This window comes from Chroicocephalus ridibundus, chromosome 15, assembly GCF_963924245.1.
Source record: "Chroicocephalus ridibundus chromosome 15, bChrRid1.1, whole genome shotgun sequence".
NCBI classification, from domain to species: domain Eukaryota; kingdom Metazoa; phylum Chordata; class Aves; order Charadriiformes; family Laridae; genus Chroicocephalus; species Chroicocephalus ridibundus.
In genome coordinates, this window is record NC_086298.1 from 9,453,323 (window position 1) to 9,466,763 (window position 13,441).

The window sequence follows — 13,441 nt, forward strand, 5'->3', positions numbered from 1 at the left end:
CCCTTTCTCTCTCTGTATATATAAATATCATTTAAAGCGTTACTATATAGCAACAAACACATCCATAACGGAAGAAATCTCCCCACGCAGCAAGGACAGCAAAATATTAATTATTCAAGGTACATACAACAGAGTTATGTAAATCATGTGGTAAGTACCGCAGGACAGCTTTGCAGAGGGACTCCTATGGGGAAGAAGCTCGGAATGGTTCAAGCAGGGGATGTGTGTAATCTCTCACGTACCGGGGATGGAGCGTGGGGGCTATTGTACAGGGCCAACGTAATCCCAGAGACATTTGTAAATGGGAGCAAAGGGGACAGCCTGATATAATACCTACGGCTTTATAATTACTAATACATTTACATCATTTTGTGAATGAATGGCACCCTCCTGCACGCTATCAATCATGAACAATGCATGCCACATCCCTTTCTCATGTAATTACTTATATAACACACATGGATTAAAGCTGAATTCATATTTCTGGCTTTAATTCAAACCAGTTAAGTATTTTTAAATAAATTATGTTTTAATTCCAGCTAAAATGCACTGGCTTAATTCAATTAAAATCAGTTCTTGCTTCTGTTCATCACACCTGACCTGAATTTTGCTGAAGAGGACCTAAGTGAGGCATTCTGTAGTTGTACTGAAAATTAAAATTATAAACGCTGCCAACCAGATAAACAGGATCAGAATATCAGTATCATAAGAAGAAGATACCCATTTGTGAACAATCTACTTGAAATCTCCCTAATAATCATTCAGGAAGAGGCTCCAGATCATCAGGTATTGTTAAAGAGTATGCAAAGGAGGGGGGACGGAGGAGCATATTTTTCCTCCCTCTGTTTTTAACTTCCCTCCCAGCTGATGGATGAACTTGACATCGTTATTTTATATTCACAAGTCTCGAACATCATTATATCCAGTGCTCTGTACAACTGCCTGCCAGCGGTGAGCTCAGCGCACAGGCTGCCTCCAGCGACAATCAACGGATTCCTGTGCACGACCACCGCAAGATGAAATCGGATAACAAGACATACATGTCAAACATCTGCATCTTCCAGCCCTCCGAACAAAGGCTGGAAAACCTGGCCCACCTCTGTTGTCGTGTGTTCGCTTACCACTCCGTCTTTGCCCCTCACATGGATTTTCCAAGCAAGGTTTTCATAGAATCATAGAATCATAGAATCATAGGGTTGGAAGGGACCTCTGGAGATCATCTAGTCCAACCCCCGGCCAGAGCAGGGTCACCCAGAGCAGGCTGCACAGGAACATGTCCAGGTGGGTTTTGAATGTCTCTGGAGTTGGAGACTCCACCACCTCTCTGGGCAGCCTGTGCCAGTGCTCTGCCACCCTCAGGGTAAAGAAGTTCCTCCTCATGTTTAGGTGGAACTTCCTATGTTCAAGTTTGTGCCCATTGCCTCTTGTCCTGTCCCCGGGCACCACTGAAAAGAGCCTGGCCCCATCCTCCTGACACCCACCCTTTAAGTATTTATAAGCGTTGATAAGGTCACCCCTCAGACGTCTTTTTTCCAGACTGAAGAGACCCAAATCCCTCAGCCTTTCCTCATAAGAGAGGTGTTCCAGTCCCCCAATCATCTTTGTAGCCCTCTGCTGCACCCTTTCCAGCAGTTCCCTGTCCCTCTTGAACCGGGGAGCCCAGAACTGGACAGAAGCAGAGCTTCAATAAAGAACGGAGTGAAACTTGTCTTTAAACATTTTCTCCTTCCAAGAGAGAAAGACATCCATTGCTAATACTAATTGCCAATAGAAACAACAGAGCAGAGGACAGAAAAATTTGATGCATCAAGCAACGTATCAAAACGGAATGGGGAATCCCATTTCGAAAGATGGAAAACTGAGGCAATGCCAGGTGGACACCCCTCCCCAACGCCTGCACGGCGCTAGGGGCAGTAACTGAGAGTACGCTTTGCCATTATATCTCATTAAATGCAACAGCACGCTGCCACGGAAAGGAGAAGTCCTTCTTCTGCCGTCTTGCCGGTACTCTGCAGTTACGTGAGCTGGTTCAGTGCCCTAACCACACAGAAAATCACCCCCCTAAATAATAATTTCCCATGGCATGAACTTGCTGGCCTTCCTAAGGTTGCGTGACGGCGGGACGTGCTGCAAGGGGAACACGTGGCCAGGAGACAGCGGGCTGGGGAAAGCCAGACTCTTCCTCTGAGTTTAAAAGGAATGTTTTCGTCGTGAGCGGTTTTCACTGTGTGCCAGAATGTTTAAGCCTGGGATAGAACTATCTTAGGTTTTGTTGTAAACAAATAATAATTAAAAAAGCAAACAGAAGAGTCTAGAACTAACAGAAAGCGTCTTCTGGTATAAAAGCTGTAGCGATGGCATTTTCTTTCTCTTTTTTTCCTTTGAGTTTATTGACATGAAGAGTAATGCTAATGTAATTGCACTGAAATTCATGCACATGAAAATCTCACCAGGGCGAAGTCAGAATAAATGGTGTGTTTGGAAACAAAATGTTAATGCGACGGAGTAGCAGTATCTGTCTTCGATCTGAAGAACATGGAGACACCATCAGCCACAATGCAACTCAACTGTCACCCTCGCTCAGAGTCTTCGCTGAAAGGACACGAACGGCGCTATCTGCTTGTAACCCCGAGGTGTACACTGATGCTCCGCAACATCGCGTCTGGCAGGCAATGGCCAGACGAGTCAATAATACGTATTCAGACTGTGAGAACAGTAAAATGAGAGCGAGCATCCTTCCATCCATTAATCAACCTGATCTTCCGCTGCAGAAACAATGCCTTCCGATTGTCGGCATTCACCAAACATTCTTCAAATGCTAACCATCTGCAGCTGTAATACAATGCTTTGATTACAAACGTCAAAAAGATAGAGCATAAAATTAACTTCTCCTTATTTAGTAGGTTTAGAGAAATGTGGCTTCACGCTACAGTAATTCAGTGCCCTCAGTATGAAAACTCCCCATTATGATGTCTCGTCAAATTAGAGCCAACGATACAACGATGTCATCTCTATCCCCACACAACACTATATTTTGTAATTAAGCAGGACAGTGAAACAATGGCCTTGCTTATAGAGAAAAGGTCAGGAATGCAAAACATATTTTTGCAAGCTAATTGTAAGATGCATGAAGCCAATTATCCCAGCAGCTCTGCATATGCCTAAGCAGGAAGGATTTTATAATTTTGCTGCATGACTCCGAGTCGAGTCAAGGCGCGAGCCGTACCCTGTGGGGCACTGGGCTCTTTGTTTGGACTGTTTGGAAACCGGGAAGCGGGGAAACGTGAAGAAGGCTATTAAAATAATTCCAGCCTCTTAGCCCTCCCCTTGACATTTTATTGTGGCTTGAAAAATTTCTAGGAATTAACATAGTCTTTTACCGAGAGATATTAGACACGACCTCCCCCTACAATTAGGAAGTTAGTTTGAGTATGTAGGATAAGGGGAAGTGTTTGTGTGTTTCTTTGAGAATGTCAAGTACGTTTACCTCAGGTGGCCTCAGACACAAACCCCAGACATTTGCATGCGCACGTGCATGTGCAAAAGCCTGAACAAACAGATATATACACGTGCGTAACAAAAAACCATTTAACAGGAAAACTACTTGAGACCTTGCTGTTGCCTTGGGAGGAGCTGAAAGGCACCACGCTGTTTTCAGTCCGGTTCTGCCCCTCTTGGGGTTATTAAATGGCTGTAGTCATGAGGAGCAGCCTATTGCTGAAGGGGGGTGCCTCCCCAAAAAACCCTCCAAAATCCCCTCTTTCCATTAAGATCATCGTCCTTTTAAAAATATTTGGATACCAGTTTCTAAACTTCCTAATACCATGAGAGGGAGATGAGGAACAAAACAGTTTCTGGGGAAAACCAGTAATTTCCTCCTGCATCTCTCCTTCAAAGCAGTTCTCTCTGATTTTACTCTAGCCTCATAACACTGCCATTAATTAGAGATCGGTAATTAACTTTCTGGTTCAAGAAATATTTTGCAAAGGAACACCATTAAAAGGCTGATTTGCATATTCCAGGAGAAGGTAGCCTTGCTATGAATGCAGGTACTATATGAGGCCAGTCTCAATCCTGAGACTGCCCTTGAATCTTTAAGCCGCCAGCATTTGTCCCCTGCCTGTGGGGGGGTGGGAACAGAACTGCCCCTGCAGGGGAACGCAGACATTGCTACCTGCCGGATGCTCCCCTTCCTGACTCGGCGAGATTTTTTTATTTCGTTTTTCAGTGATTGCTGACAGCGCTGAGTGGTTTCCCAATACAAACTCAGCACTGTCTCCTCAAAATATTTTCATTATGATGAAAACCAGCGGCCCCTGCGCTGCACTTAACACGCTCTCGGTGTCAGCCTTCACTGGGCACCTACTATTATAAGTCTTCCTTCTTAGAAAGCTTCCCTGGCTAATGCCATTTAAGGAAGGAGCCAGCAGAGGAAGCGTGCTCTCCAGCACTTCTTCACCCGGATCGGAAAGCCCTTCATGTCCGCTGGGGTCTGCCCGTGTCCCCGTTCTGCAGGATGAGTCATTGCTCCTTCCAGAGCAGAGTGACTTCTTCATCCTTTGTAATGCAGCACTCACCATCTTCTCATCAAACTTAACCAATTTCATCATGCCTAAAAATATTTGGCATATCAAGTTTGTTGGGAATAAACAAACGATAATTAGATCTAAAAGGAACTCAAACTAAGTTTACGGTAAGACTACAGACGTCCATAAGTTATTGATGCTCTCCTATTGCATCAAAATAAGTTCTACGAACATTTGAAAACCCACGGGGCAGACTGCATTAGCACTAGATTAGGAATTCAATGCACTTCAGGACATGACTTGTACACCTCCTCCTTCCTCTGTGGGTTATAAGCAAAAATTTTTGATGGGATAAAAAAAAAAGTAGTTTGAAGGGGAAGTAGCAGTAGTGCAAGTTGTTGCTGTTATTAATGCGCGGCTGCACCCTTCCAAGGCTGAGGCTCATTTAACAATCAACCATATGCTCAGACTTTTGTAGTGCCAAGAAAAAGCTTAAATGGAATGTTATCTTCTGGAATTATGAAAAAAACCCACCTCTTTCAAAATCATAAATGTTAGTAATGGAGACTCCCTTAGCACTAAATAAATTCCAGGTGCACTGAGAAAAGGCGTCCCTTGGAATGATCAACTTGGGGATTAGATCAGAACAGGGAGTTACGCAGAGCACCCATCTTCCACCAAATCAAGAAAGTCTGAAGGCGTTTGTCCCATGAAGTGATACCGTGTCCCTGCCCTCTCAATGCCACTGTAAAGTCACGGCAGCCGTTGCCAGTTTCAGAAGAGATGGGACCAAGTTCATGTATTTGGATTTAAAAAAAAAAACACAAACAACCCCCATATAAACCGACTTTCTAAATTCCTGAAGAACTGTCAGAAATTATTTTTAAACTATTACTGTAACAAAGTGACAGCAGTGACCGAAAAGGTCACTACAACAAGAAAACAATCAGAAATGCACTAACAACAGTCATTAACAACTGCAGAATAACCTTCTCGCGGTTCTCTGGCTCTGCTCCCTGTGCCCAAAGTCCAACCCGGAAATTTTCTCCATCACTAATTTTGTAGGAGAAATGTGGGTCCAGTCAAGAAAAACCCATCTGCCAAACGCTTGATTTGTGGCTGATTCCAGAGAAGTTGCTACAAAGACAAACCTTCAGCGCTCCACGATGAGAACTTTGTTAGCTGCTGTAATAAATGAGGATGCAGGAGACATTGTTAGCAAAAAGCCACTTTAACGGAACCCTTTTTAGCTCTAACAAGCAATCTGGCCAGCCAGCAAACTGAAAGGAGCACTCATTCCGCAATCATCCTTTAAATCTCACATTTCTAGAAACTGATAGTTCCAGATTGATGCACCTCTCATACAGAATACCAGTTATACTTGGTCTGATTTTGCTTCTCTTATTCACAATCAATAATTTTATTACTGTTGCTGTAACAGGACTCCTAGAAAAAAATCAGCATGCAAAAGACTAGCAAAATTTGGCCAACTACTCCGGTGTGAACCCCACAGTAAGCTACTTATTCCACTTTTTTCAAACAAAAGGTCTCTTCTCAGTCAATGTAAAATCCAAAACTATAAGAAACAACCATGTTTCTTCTACAAACGTAAGCTCTGCTTGACTATATTCAGCGTATTTTTCTAACGCACCACTTTGAGCAATTCCTTAGATGTTCTCTACAGACAAAAAATGGTTGGCCAAGGTTTTACTAAACCAGAATTCTCTAAGTTTTCACAGTTGCTGTGAACGTACACGCCCAGGCCACGGCAGAACCGCAGGCAGCTGCCTGGCGATGGACATGGCCCCTGGGGGATGCCACGTCAACTCAGCAAAGAGTGTCCCCCCCATTTCAGAGCCATCGGCTCCTCCCCAGGATGCTGGAACTGCGCCTTGTAGGAGACTCCACTGGAAACCCGGCTGTTCTCCTTGTGCCAACGCAAAGTGTGGAAACCAGACTCTACCGGCACAGAACTCACAAGGCCATTCTGAACTGGTGCCAGTGAGACATTCTGTGACTTTCCCAATGTTTAATGCTATTTCCTTGTTTTCCTTGGTTATAAAACTCATGCTGTACAAATTTCTCACTATTGTAAGAGATAATAATTTTCCATTTTAAATTTGCTTGATATATTTAAATGCATGCATTAACCAAACAGGATAAAAAGCATAGATATGCTTGTTTATATTCTCTTCTCTGCTCTCCATCCACACCACGTCCACCTAGTCAGCTGTCTGTACATGTATGTGCACAGCTCATACGTTCACACGCGCCTGCTGTGCGCAGCAGGATCAACAGGGCACGCAAAGAAAGGAAAAATAAAGAAACTAAGAGGCATGACACAGTACCAATTTAGATACACAGAAGCCAAGTAACAGAATCATTTACGATCCGCTATAGCTCAGTATTTCAACCTTGAGTGTTTTGACTGCATTTATTGCACTATTCATTTTTGCTATGGCATCTCCCGCAAAAATTCTACAAAACTCCAGAACACTGTTATAACGGTTACTTCCATGAGCAAAGGAGCAGTTCACAAACAATCAGCTTGGATACAAGATGGAGTCAAGAATCAAATATTTAAGAAGCAAATATTCCAATACCAGATGCTTCTTTGAAGCAGTTCTTGGATTACAGAAAGACAGGGAAGCACAGCAGAAAATGAACAAGAGTGATCTAAAGGGCTCCAGCCCCTTCAATATACAGAAGTGAGTGCATTGTGCATTATAGCAGACGTGGACGGGAATGTTCACGAAGATAAAATTATCTTCCGTACCCAAAACCTCGATGCATGACGGAGAAGCCCAGCTGCTGCTTTTCTTTCACCTCCCTGAGAGCAACAGTACCCAAGGCCAGGATCTTCTGCAGAAGGAGACTTGCTTACGTTATAGATCTGACACCACTACGAAAGGCAGGGGACTAAAAGCCTGCTGTCAAAAGCTACCTACCGTCAGGCAGTGTCCCCAGATCCGGGCATGGCTGTATATCACAGATGAACTGTACTGACCAGTGATACCTGCCTAATGGAAGCCTTTCATTTTCAGTTTCTAAAATACTCATGTAAGAAAATCCTTGGGTTTTATTCAAGGCTGCCGAACGCTACCTCTGCTCTAACCCACCCTTTCAGCTCTGCACTGAAAACGCACTACAGCCACGCACTGAATCTCTGTAAAGAAAAGTTGCGGCAGCCCTGGCTCCGTGGGAGAGGACACTGCCCAGCGAGCGCCGGGGGCTCGTGCTGGGAGGGCAGGGAAATTACAAGGCTTAATTTGGGAAAATGACTTTGGCTGCAGGGCTGGCCGAAACAGTTAATTCCCGTGTCCTAACTGCCAGTTCACAGAGAGAAACAAAACTCATCTAGGTAGAAAGAAAACATTGTCTAATTTGGCTGCTGTTTGAGGGAGGCAGCAGCACCGTAGGCAGATTCCCGGCTACGCTCGCTCGTCTTCCATATGGAACACAGTGCCCTACTTCGAGCGTTTGTGAAAACTGCAGCACGGGAATCGAATCCGCTCTGTCTTCCCAGATAGTAACCCCTGAAATATTACTCTGCACCGGTCCTTTTATTTGCAGAATGCAGAAGGAAAAAGCTCAGGGGGCTGTAATAGGTCAGGTAAGGAAAAATCCAGATTGACAATTGCCATTCGCGAGCTTCAGCAATTCATGGCCCCTCCAATGAATAAGTATAGCTAAAACAAAGTAAAAGTTGCCATTGCTTTTAAAAGTGAAGCATTTACTCAATGGATGCTAAAGTACCGTCTTGATATTTTAAAATACCACTGCTATAAAATGGTTACTTGAGTCTATGTCCAATTTGGCATATTTTTCAGACATAGACTGTTCTTGGCACTTCAATCCTGTGTCATTCCCCAAAATGATTCACATAGGGTTGAAAGATCTTCCTTTTGGAAGCAAACCACTAGTTTGTTTCTGTGGCTGGTAATGGAGTCCGTCTTACCCAACCGTGACCTTGATCTGCATGTGATTTTACACATAAATTTACCTACAATGTGTGTCTGTCTCACGCGCTCACTGGCATAAATCTACACATACATAAACACATACAAATCCACCAAAGAGCTACTATACTTTCTAACTGAGCTGAAGAATAAAACCAAAGCCCCATTTCTCCTTTATTTTACTTGCAATTTGCTCCAATACCGGCCACCCCACGTCAAATGCTTCGTCTGACCCATCTGCCCATCCCCTGCAGCGCATCCCTCCTGGACTGAAAGATCCTGTCATGGCTCAGACAGAAAAAGCAGCTTCGGCCACATGCCGAGAATCCAGCTCAGTATAATGACAGCAGTCAACGGCTCCGCTGAAGACGTACGTGTGTGGAAGGGGGAGAGAGGGATTTGGGGAGATTACGGTTGTTATTGTTCTATGTTATTGTTCATACGACGTGTAACCCAGCAATTTTCAATGTAGTCCAGCGAGTGAGCATCCCTCCCCTCCCTCCCTCGCCCGCATCAGTCGGCTTTGGCTGCTGCATCTATGTGCTATTTATATGCTGGTGCATCAACTTAGGATTTATTGGGGAAAAGAAAGCAGAGCAGTCAGGCTTCTCTGTACATGTTATTTAACCTAAAAAGGGAGGGCTTGCACTGTGTACTCGCCAGCAAATTAAAATTACCTCTCTTGCAATTAAGCAAGTCTACTTCTGTCACAGATGTGGCCCTTGCTCTCAGTAAGATAAGCGAAGACATTAACAACAAGACCTGGAAAAATCAATATCCTCATTCTGTCTCACGCGCCCTCCTCCCCACCCTCCGGGAAGCGTCCCCTTACCTTTCATTGTCCACACTCCTGAAGCCAGGTAAAATGTGCCGGAAGCTGCTGTTCCTGTCGAGCTTCGGTTGGCTCTTTGTCCTTTTGATGGAGCCTTTAAGCCGACGGCTGAGGAACCCCTGTGGGGTGAGACAAGAATACTAAATTACAACAAAAAAACGGGAGAACGAGCGAGCGAGCCCTGAACCTGCTCTCTCGCAGCCAGTGCAGCCAGGCAAATTGTCCTCTCCGGCTGCCGTGGTGCCGGCTGCTGGCAGCGCCGCTCCTCGCCGCCCGCCCGGCTCCCCAGCTCCCAGCCAACATCTGCTCCCAACGCTGCGTCGGCGCGAGACTCCCCGAAGCCTCCGTTACCCTGGCAACCATCAGCTCACATAAAAATACTGTCTGAAAGACAAGACTAGCACATTGCAACTCCTGACGCCAGGAGAGGCTGCGGCGCGGGGCTCTGGCTGGCCCAGCCTGGTAGCCACAGCTTGCCGGCGCTGGTCCACGACAACACCTGCTCCCCAGCCACCAGGAGACAGGCGAGAACTTCATTACCTGGTCGAAACCCCCCAGATTTTCAGCCATGGCTGGCAGAATTGGACTCAGGTGTTTTAGCTACATGTAAAAATACCCTTCAAAGCATTCCCAGACACGGCACGTGGACGCGGCAGCTCCAGGCACTACCTTTACAGAAGAGCAAGCCCCTGGCACTGAACGGAGGGCGCCTTCTCCTCCGCCTGCCTCCTCCCTCACAGAACATAAGTCACGGCTCCCGTAGTGCTCCACAGCAAAGCCAGCACTAAACGTTTTAATAGCAAAGCTTCTAATGCGTTATTTGCTTATTGTTAGGAGTTAATGTTCTACATAATCTGAACATTACATTTAATCTCTTGGCTAAATAAGGCAATAAAAGTATAATACTACTGTGGTGTCCGGCATTTACAGCATATGAGAATAGTCTTAGTGGGTCAAGCACATTAGGCGGAGAAAGTGGAGGAGCATTTTAAAGAGAAATCGGGATTTTGGGGTAAAGCCTAAAGAAGCGTTCCTTTTACGCACTGTCACACCAAAGAGATAAATGAACTAAACGACTTGGCGAATCCCTGCACAACCTGAGGCTCTGCACCCCCGGGAATGGGGTAAGATATCCGCTGGATCAAGCACAGATTTTGACACGCGTAAGGACAGAAATGCGAGAATGGGTATGGTTTCCACCGCTACTATGCCAGCATCCCGGACGTACCCAGAGAGCTCTCCGGCATGAGTCGCAGTCATTTCTCCAGTCAACCTTAAGGAACGGATATAGGTCACGTAGCCCTTAGCAGCTCCCTTTTATAAATTAATACCCTTTATGTGTCTTGCAGGAAGATAATCACAGTCTAACTTACATGTAGCCTGTCATTTGTTCCTGCTATTGAAACACTCCTTCCCCACCTCGGATATTCCCGGGTCACGTTATGTCTTTCTCGGGTTGCAAAATTTCCCGGGGCAGTCTGTGCGGCTCTTGGTATGGAAGTGACTTTCCTGTTTGTGAGTGCACCAAGAATTCGAAACATCTAGATAACCAAAGGTGTCTCACATTTATTAAGTGCCACTTTACTTCCAAATGAGGTATGTAACATGCATTCATGTGAACTGGATATTTCTCCAGGAGCTATCCGTATGATTGAAATAGGACGATGTCTGTAACACAGGCCACCAGGTTATATGCTTTGCCATCTTACACAAAGCCAACACATAAGATAACAAAGGCCTTTTCAAAAGGGTTGTGCCCGTGAGAAATACCTTTAGAGAATTTTTTATAGTATAGAGAAACATGACTATGGACCAGCACACTTGAGGATTTGCATTATCTAGAACATTGCTAAGATATTTCCCTCGGTACTCAGACCTCGGCCAGCCCCATACTCATGATATCAACACGATATCAGCCTCGTACTCGTGCTATCAGCTCTTCACGCTCCTGTTCTTCTGCCTACATCAGCCCACTGGTTGCCTGCTATGGAGAGTAGCCAATATTTGCTGTGAAGGAAAAGATGAAAAATACGCAGCTGGCCAATCCCGCGGTATGTCCCCAAACGTCACTGGTGAGCAGTTTTTGCCCAGAAGCAAGAGACTGGACTTCCTTTATCGCCGCCATCGTATTATGCCATCGTATTATCAAGCCACTTCTTCAAATCCAGGAATTGCTTTGAACTCTGGACAGGGAATTGATAAGGGGAAAAACCAAATACTTTCTGTGGCAAATGGGCACAGCTTTCTTTCACTACCTTGTATTTCACATCTCGACAACTGGGAGATGATTTGTGCAGGATTTGGAAATGAGAATTTAGGGTTGCAGTAAGACATTACTTTCCTTCTGTTTCCCATTGTTTTTACATTCATTGCTACCAGAAGGAGATCACACTGTGCCATTTTCAGTTTTCATTGCTAGCTTCCTTGGGAGAATGATATGTCAGAGATTTTAATGCTGATAAATTATGCTGCTATAGCAATACTTTGCACCTCCATGCTGCATGCCAGAGATCAGAAAGTCTAATGTGTGAATTACTACCTTCTGTAATTTTTAGATGGGGTAAGGAAAAAAGAGAGAGTTGGTTTCCATAAATATGAGAGAGAGAGCGAGAATCCAACCTGGGGTGTGACCGCCATGCTTTCCTGGTGAGATCATAAGAACATCATCCATTTCTTCTTCGTTTTCGACTTTAAACAACATTTGATTCTGATCTCCAGACAAATGAGGCTAATCCTACCCTATGAACATTGCTTAGTGATCTAGCCTTGCTGCATTCTTGTGAGTTCTAGTAATTAAAGTATTGCCCTTTATATTACATGTTCTTTAGATGCTTTTAAGTTTTATATTGAGAGCTGTCTAGGGCAGAATTGTGTCTTCCTATGTGTGGGCAGCATTTACCACCAGTATAAATATCTTAGAAAAGATTAAACTACTAACTTAGGAAGGTTTCATTCAGAAGTTAATAGACTGTATGAAGTGACAATAAATAGAAATGTGCAGAGCCCAAGAATCCCTTCAGCATGTGCCACAGCAGAAAGCCGTGAGATGCCCCAGCCTGCGGTGCCGTGGGTCCTCGCTTGATCCTGAGCTCAGCCCGGGGCCGAGCCGTGGCCCCGCGGGCAGGGGCTCCCTGGGAGCCATTGGCCAGGATCCGCGGGGCCGCGTCGTCCGCACAACGGGACGCTCCGCTGCGCCGCACGGCGAGGGGGAGACGCGTCAGCTCAGCCAGAACTGGTGCAAAATTTGCACAAATGAGAATAACCCTTCTGCTGCCTTTAGTCCAGATTTGTCTTTGTGTAGCCCAAATGACTTTTCAAGTTCTGCTGGAATACAATGAAGCAAAACTTAGGCTAATATTAACTTCCTTTTAGGCACTGGACATAAAGTAAATCTTGAAATACCCTTTAAAATGTAAGCAGAGGTATTAGCTATGTAAATTCATCCCTTGCTCAGCCTAACTTCTTCTGAGCAAGAGGGGATATCTTAGGGTCTTTAGAGTAGAGACAACCATTCTGGTCAAGAACACAGTGCCGTGCCAGCCTGCACAGTTGTATGGAAATTTGCCATCCATCAAAGCCCACAGCGGCGTGTGGCACACAACGCAACTAGCCGAGCCAGAAAAAGACATACAGAGCTCACACTGTGCAGGGATTTAACTTTTTAAAGTGCAAGGGCCTTGCTTGTCTTGTCTTGTTTCTGCAGTTTTGACTCTGACATCCCCAAGTCCGGAATACAATTGCTCTAATCAGAAGAGCTGACTGAAGTTATAATAAGACACAAAGAACGGAGCCAGAAAAAAACCCCAAACAAATCCTTTTGAGGAATGGCTTAATCGCAACCACTGTACTCAAGCTAAAACAGGACGGGCACAATTCAAAACAGGACAATTAAGTCTGCTGAGATTCGGGCTGGTTTTTCTTACATATTTGGACAGAGGCAAGATCTGATGCCATCATCTTGCTGCAGATGGAGGAAGGGGGGGCTCTCATCTTAATTTTTCCTGCTGATCGATTTTGGCATTTCCAATTACTCTAGAACCTGGAAATAACCTTGTATTATTTTATAATGTTTGGATATTTTTAATATTATAATGCTTTACAGGCATATGCGCAAACCCATCAGA

At 44.9% G+C, this 13,441-nt stretch overlaps 1 protein-coding gene across 9 annotated transcripts in view; it reads right to left on the minus strand.

The window, feature by feature from the left end:
* Window positions 1–13,441, minus strand: part of DAB2IP (DAB2 interacting protein) — a 202,085-nt gene that overhangs the window by 105,923 nt on the left and 82,721 nt on the right. For 8 of the 9 annotated variants that reach the window (XM_063353368.1, XM_063353370.1, XM_063353373.1 and 5 more), the window contains exon 3: window positions 9,318–9,436. In XM_063353368.1, coding sequence (XP_063209438.1) covers window positions 9,318–9,436 — 119 coding nt within the window. Of the gene's footprint in view, window positions 1–9,317; window positions 9,437–9,857; window positions 9,962–13,441 lie in introns of those variants that run through there. The other variant, XM_063353375.1, reaches the window with a different exon arrangement.